This window comes from Charadrius vociferus, unplaced genomic scaffold (assembly GCF_000708025.1).
Source record: "Charadrius vociferus isolate BGI_N301 unplaced genomic scaffold, ASM70802v2 scaffold527, whole genome shotgun sequence".
Lineage (NCBI taxonomy): Eukaryota > Metazoa > Chordata > Aves > Charadriiformes > Charadriidae > Charadrius > Charadrius vociferus.
Window position 1 is genome coordinate 23,162 of NW_009649428.1, and position 6,528 is coordinate 29,689.

General features: G+C 46.8%; 1 protein-coding gene across 1 annotated transcript; it reads right to left on the minus strand.

Moving 5' to 3' along the window:
- Window positions 1-3,655: 3,655 nt before the first annotated feature.
- Window positions 3,656-6,303, minus strand: LOC104290401 (mast cell protease 1A-like). Its single transcript, XM_009889494.1, has 6 exons — window positions 6,297-6,303; window positions 5,276-5,418; window positions 4,936-4,967; window positions 4,737-4,875; window positions 4,359-4,619; window positions 3,656-3,835 (listed from the first exon to the last, which is right to left on the minus strand). The coding sequence occupies exons 1-6, from the start codon at window positions 6,301-6,303 to the stop codon at window positions 3,656-3,658; spliced, it is 762 nt and encodes a 253-aa protein (XP_009887796.1).
- Between the last annotated feature and the right edge of the window lie 225 nt (window positions 6,304-6,528).

Genomic DNA, 6,528 nt, shown 5'->3' on the forward strand with positions numbered 1-6,528 from the left:
GACACCAAGTTAAGCAGGAGTGTTGATTCCCAGGAGGATAGGGAAGCTCTACAGAGAGACTTAGATAGATTGGATCATTGGGCCAACATCAATGGTATGAGTTTCAACAAGGGCAAGTGCCAGGTCCTGCACTTGGGCCACAATAACCCTGTGCAGCGCTACAGGCTTGGGGAAGTGTGGCTGGAAAGCTGCCTGGCAGAAAGAGACCTGGGGGTTCTAATTGACAAGCACCTGAATATGAGCCGGCAGTGTGCCCAGCTGGCCAAGAAAGCCAACAGCATCCTGGCTTATATTAGAAATAGCGTGGCCAGCAGAAGTAGGGAGGTGATTGTGCCCCTGTACTCAGCACTGGTGAGGCCACACCTTGAGTATTGTGTCCAGTTTTGGGCACCTCAATACAAGAGAGATATCGAGGTGCTGGAGTGAGTTCAGAGGAGGGCAACGAAGCTGGTGAAGGGCCTAGTAAACAAATCACCATCCCTGGATGTGTTTAAGAGCCATTTAGATGTGGTGTTGGGGGATACGGTGTAGAGGAGAACTTTGTAGAGTAGGGTAGATGGTTGGACTTGATGATCCCAAGGGTCTCTTCCAACCTAGACAATTCTATGATTCTATTTTATTAATATTTTCATTACAATAATTTAGTTCTTTTTAAAATTCATAACTGTCTTTCTCTCTCTTCCTCCTCTCTGTTCTGGAAGAGGTTGGGGAGAGCATCTGTCATTCATTTCAGTGGCCAGTCTGGCTCAAGCCATGACAGTGCTTGAAGTGGTATGTGGACTGAGTAGTTGCCCAAGGATGCTGTTTGTTTATAATAATCTGTTGAGTGTGCCACATCTTGCTGTGAGGTTAGGATGGAGTGTTCAAGACCTGCTGGAACAGCAAAGGAGACTTAACTTGATGTCATCTGTGTTAGACTGAAAGAATGATCCTTGGTGTGAACTCTCCCTAAAGCCATGTATTTTGGATGCTGTCTAAACAAACCAGGTGTTGTCTAAAACAGAATGAGTTGGTGCCTTCCTAGGAGAGGTGAAAATGACCCTCCAGGAAGTATGAATCATGAAGGGACCATAGCTAAAGTGATAGAAAGTTAATTGGCTGCATTTGACATGGTCACAGAGCCTTATATCTGTAGGTGACTAGAAGTCTTTCCAACAGACTGTTGCAAGACATTAGTCCTCCTTGAGAACGCCATGACCATGTCCTTTCTACTGGTGGGCCTGTAGATTAGAGACTTATTTGGAGCTTTTCTTGTTTCTAGTGCTGCTGCTTGGGCTTTGCATTTGAGCTCCACACAAACCTGCAGGTCCACACTGAGACAGAAGGTAAAGACTGCAGTGGTATTTAGGCAGCTAAGGATGTAGAAATATGAGTAGCAGACTGCGAGGTCACCTAGTGTGTCAGAGGCTCTCAGCACACCTCAGTGCATCTAGGAACACGACTGGCACATCTCAACACCTCCTTTTCCCGTAGAGGTCCCTGCACCTGAGCTCAGAGCTGGGAATCCTGACTAACACTGTGCTGTCAATGCACTGTAGTACCTCAAACCAGACTATCATACAGGTGCTTTCTAATTTTGCTTGCTATAAATACAAGAGAGTTTTCTTCTGGGCATGTGCTTGTGAGTGGGACAAGGCCCCAGGTATTGGATCCTACAAGGCCTTAGGCTGAGGTATGGATAAACCATTGCCTTTTGGCTCGAGCCCCTTCAAGCCTAGGGACTCCAAGATGAACTTAAAGAAGAAATCCAGACCAAGGCTGCTTCACTCAGTCCAGGCTCCCAAGGAAAGAAGGAGAAATGAAGAAAATTGCATTCCCATGTATGTCACACAATAGGATAGGAAAAGAAGGTCAGACTGACTGGCAGCAGTCTTGAATACTAGTACCACTTGGGAGTCGCAGAGGAAGCCACGGTGCTGGTGTTATGGCAGAGACACCATGAAGCACCTGACCCTTTCTGGAGCAGTAGCTGAATGCCGCATTGGTAACCCAATGCGTTTCCAGTAACCAAAGCAAATCCCAGTCAATTGTTATTGGAAGGAAAGCAGAGAATCAAACAACAACAGAAGGTAGGTATCTGATCTAGTGGAGGTGAATGAACCTCAGCTGCATGGATTACATAAACAAGATCTCAGATACTATGGAAAGAGCCTGGCCAAGCAGCTCCCATGGAGATACTGGTATTGCAGACATCTAGGGTGGGACTTAATAATGGTTGGACTTGGTGATCTTAAAGGTCTTTTCCAGCCATAACAATTCTGTGATTCTATGATAAGATTAAGCAGCTTGGTGAAACTCTGTTTTTTAATATTAGCAGCATCTTAGCTTTTTCTTTTATGAAACACAGTGTTGCTGAGAGCGTGCTTAACCACAGCTCTGCAGTGATAAAGGGGGCATCTGAGACCCATTTTCTGTCGGAACTGATGTCTTCCTAGGGCAAATGCTTCTTTCACAGAGAAGGTTCAGGGGAGAAGCAGAGTTTGTGTAAAATAGAAGCTCAGATCCACTAAGTCCTTTTTCTTCCATGCCTCTCTCACTTGCATGAGTGGTCAGGGTTGTCTCTCTGCAATACTGCTTTCCCCAGGACTGCCATCTTTGAAGTTTCCTATCCTGTCACCACCCATACAAGGGCACCTCCTCGCCCAGTCACATCCTGCTCAGATGATCCAATATGAGAAAATCTCCATATTTCATCCCTCAGCCATTTTACAGGCACAAACAAAATGCTTCATCTGAAGTGCAAGAGGATGGAAAGGAGAGAAAGGGTGTGAATAGGCTGGCTGATGTCTTTACAATACAGTTTATTTGGACACCCACTGCTGTACCCCACCACCTTCCCACTGAAACTGGTCCTGCCATGTTTTGAACCTGTGGTTGCCCTGTTTTGCCTTTAGAAATCCTAGGCATCCAGGTTGCCCCTCCCCCCATCCATAGCACTGATGTCTACACTGTCCTGTCTTCACAGGTCTGTGGGCACCTTCTGGGACATTGTGGGGTAGGACTTGTGAACTGGGGCAAAAGGGAGGGCTGTCAAAGGGAAAGGAGTTGAACACAGCGCTTGCTTGTGAATCGGGAAATTTGAAAATAGGCTTTCATAACTACAGCAAGGGTGCGGGGCAAGTCTGGAACCATGTTTTTTTCTGTCCCCTCCAAGTGGTTAACATGGTCTCTTCTTCCCTGTGCAGATCTTGCTGCCCCTCACCTCATGCAAAGATGATGCTATCTAGCCTTTTGATAAAATGCAGCAAGCTCAGCAAGCCGAGAGGTGTGATGTGAAGAGTGATCTGTGTCTGGGGAACACAATCCCACTCTTCTGCCCACCGTCCCCAAAGACCCCATACTTGGAAGTGGATGTGCAGGTATCTCATCCTGTTCCCAAGAAGGCCGCACACACAAACAAGTTTGAACATGCTTTTATTGGTGGCCAGAAAGCAGAGCAGGAGGGAGCACTGTTGGGCAGCAGTGAGAGGAAGGGAATAATGTGAAACTGTGTGTGCCTGGGACCTGCATTTTTACCTTGCCGTGGAGATATTCATTAGTGCAAAAGCCTGTGCATATGCCATGAGAGCATCTCTGACTCCATTTCAGCAGCCCCTGGAAGCCTCTGAGCATCAGCAGATGTTTGATGCCTTGTGGAAATGGGGCACTGAGCATTTTAGTCAGAGGAGGGTGAGTCAGGTAGGACTTGGAGAGCAAACTTCCTCAGCTCTTGACGTATCCAGGGTTCAAAATAGGAGACTCTGGTAAATACTTCAGGGAAGATGCAATATTTGGGTCCATAAGAAACAATGCCGTGAGCCTTTCCATTGCAGACTAATGGGCCACCAGAATCACCCTGTGAGGTAAAAGGAGTGGGAGAGGTCAGACATGTCAGAGCACAGGTCCTCCTGCCCCAAGGAAGAAACTGGCCTTCTTGCCTCCCTCCACATTGAAGAATATCCTTGTTTGAGCATTTCCCTCCAGACCCAGCTCTGAAAGCCTTGTAGCTTCCTACTCCTCTAAGGTAATCTGTGTCTGAGACTCAAAAATGGCCTTCACATCCCCAAAAAGAAGAATCTAGTGCTACTTTAGATGTGTGGAAATATCCAAGCCACCCCAGGGTGTCAGAAGGATATAGTGAAGGATTTACATGAGATCTGCAGTCTGCTGGGGCAGTGGCTACGCTGGATAGACTATCCCCAGGCATGTAAAAAGGCACACGATGCTGAGAGTTTGGCTTCAGACCTCCTGAGAGGAGCCTCCACACGTCATCCCAAAGAATCTCATTCATTGTAACCCCCTTCGTCCCCAGCCTGAGAACCAACCTGACTGTCTAGTCCCAACCTCACCCCAAGCTTGGAGCCCAAAACAACACTTACTTTGAAAGATGCTTTGTTGCCATCCTCATCACCAACACAGATCATAGACTGTTCCAGATAGTCATTATTGAAAGAAGCCTTACACACTTCACCACGCTGCACTTTCAGGTCCGCCTTCATCAGCACACTAGGCATTTTACTTGGTATTGATGTGTCGCCCCAGCCAGCCACTTCGCATGTAGTTTCTGGTTTCACCTGCTCGTTGTGACTGGGCAAGTCGATAGGAGAGACTTCCTTAGTCTTTTTGGCCTTTAGGTTCAGCTGCCAAGCAGAGAGAACATGGGGTTAGAGCAGGCAAAGGAATGGGAACAAGTTAATGGGGTTGGGGAAGCGTGCAGGGGGAGACCCCTTGGTCAGCAAGGATGTGTGGTGGCATACCTTCAGCAGCATGATGTAATTTTCATCAATATCTCTTGAGTAATTGGGATGGATGACCCAGTGTTTAATGTGGAACACTTGCCAGCTCAGCTCCTTATATACGTTGTGGGCTCCCAGAATCACAATGATAGCCACTTTCCTGCCAGGAAACACCAACATGTTCCAGCTACACTGACCACAACCACATGGCATCTCTTACCCCTCGCTGACATAGGACTGATGTGTCCCATTCTGAAGACAAAAGGGAAACAAGGAATGGGAGACACTGGCAACTCTTCTCCAAAAGTAGCTCTAAGCCATGGTTGGAACCATGGACCTGGAGACCACTGCCAAGGGTTCCTGTCCCCAGGGATTACATAACCCCTGGCAGACAATTCCTGCAACTCATAGGGGATGTCTTGGCTCACAGAGAGCCCTGCTGTGCCTGAAGAGTCACAGAGTACTCTTTCACCCCAGACCAGGACTGTGGCTCTTCATGACTGTGCAGGACATGAAACAATTCCAGATACAAGCAAGAAAGGGCCTTATGTTTTTCCAGCCACACAGTGAGCAGCTGAGAGCACCGCATCTGGGCGAATCAGGAATCCTCCACATGTACCTTCATGTGAAACATTTCTAATGGATAAATAAGCCATGTAGGGCCGAGAGTGGGGCTTAGCTTCTGACCCACCAATGATCCTTCCTGGAAGAGAGATGAGAAGCATTAATATCACATACACCTCTATTTCCCATTAAGTTCAGAGGTGGATGAGGGATGTATGCCAATGATGCCAATGTTGCCAAGTAGTCTCCTTCCTTGGGCTGTTCAAAGCATTGCTTATGCACAACAGAGAGAAAAACAAACACTTCCTGGGGATGACTGACCACACCTGACTCTGGATGCCTAAAATGCTATCAAAGGTCACTATGCTAGTACCTGTAATGCACCACTGGTTTCAGGCACAGTCTGAGCTGAGAGATATGAGTAGAGAGTAGAGATATGAAAAAAGACAAGGCAGGTACCGTACAGATTTCCCACTCAGTGCCCATTTCTGCCCTTGCATGTCCTCCTCAAAATGCCATCTCTCTGTACTCACCAGCCCCAGCCCATGGGACAAGGAGAAAAGCACTTGCGAGCAGAAGGAGAAGCAGCATCTTCTACCACTGTCCTGAAGAGCCAAAACAGTTGTTGTGGACAGACAGGAGACAGGTATGGAATGGCAATCTATATATATGAATTTCGAAGCTGAAACAGGAAACCTCAGCCTGCTTTCAATTTGTGTCATTTGCTGCTTTTTTTCTTAAAAAAACCCCAATCTTTAGTTTGGTGAGGAGTTCATGTCACAGTCTCTGGTTTTTGTCATCATCGCCTAATAAGGTAGGAGGGATTGGAACTTGTTCAGAGTACTCAGAGTGCCCAGTACTCACACAGTGGTGAGAGGAGTGGGGTATCTCCAGCCGAGTGCATATCTTATTGGAAATCCTTGGTGAGAGCCTCCTTGGCAGGAGGTTTCTTTTTTTTTTTTTTTTTTTTTTTTCTCTTATCAGAAATAACCTCTCAGAGTAGCTAACACCCAGGACCCGACATAGACTCATAACCTTAAGCACTAGTGTTCTTATCACTAGTGAAAGATACCCTGATTTTCCATCAAAGCTCAGAATCATAGAATCATTTAAGTTGGAAAAGACCCTTAAGATCATCAAGTCCAACCATTAATCAAACACTGCCAAGTCCTCCACTAAACCATGTCCCTAAGTGCTGCCTCTACATGTCTTTTAAATGCCTCCAGGGATGGTGACTCAGCCACTTCCC

Bases quoted from the DNA above. Each gene is read 5' to 3' on its own strand.
- LOC104290401 (XM_009889494.1), bottom strand. The intron at 4,620-4,736 runs GTATGCCACCAC...TCTGCTTGGCAG, and splicing joins ATTACATCATGCTGCTGAAG to CTGAACCTAAAGGCCAAAAA. The intron at 3,836-4,358 runs GTAAGTGTTGTT...TTTACCTCACAG, and splicing joins GCAACAAAGCATCTTTCAAA to GGTGATTCTGGTGGCCCATT.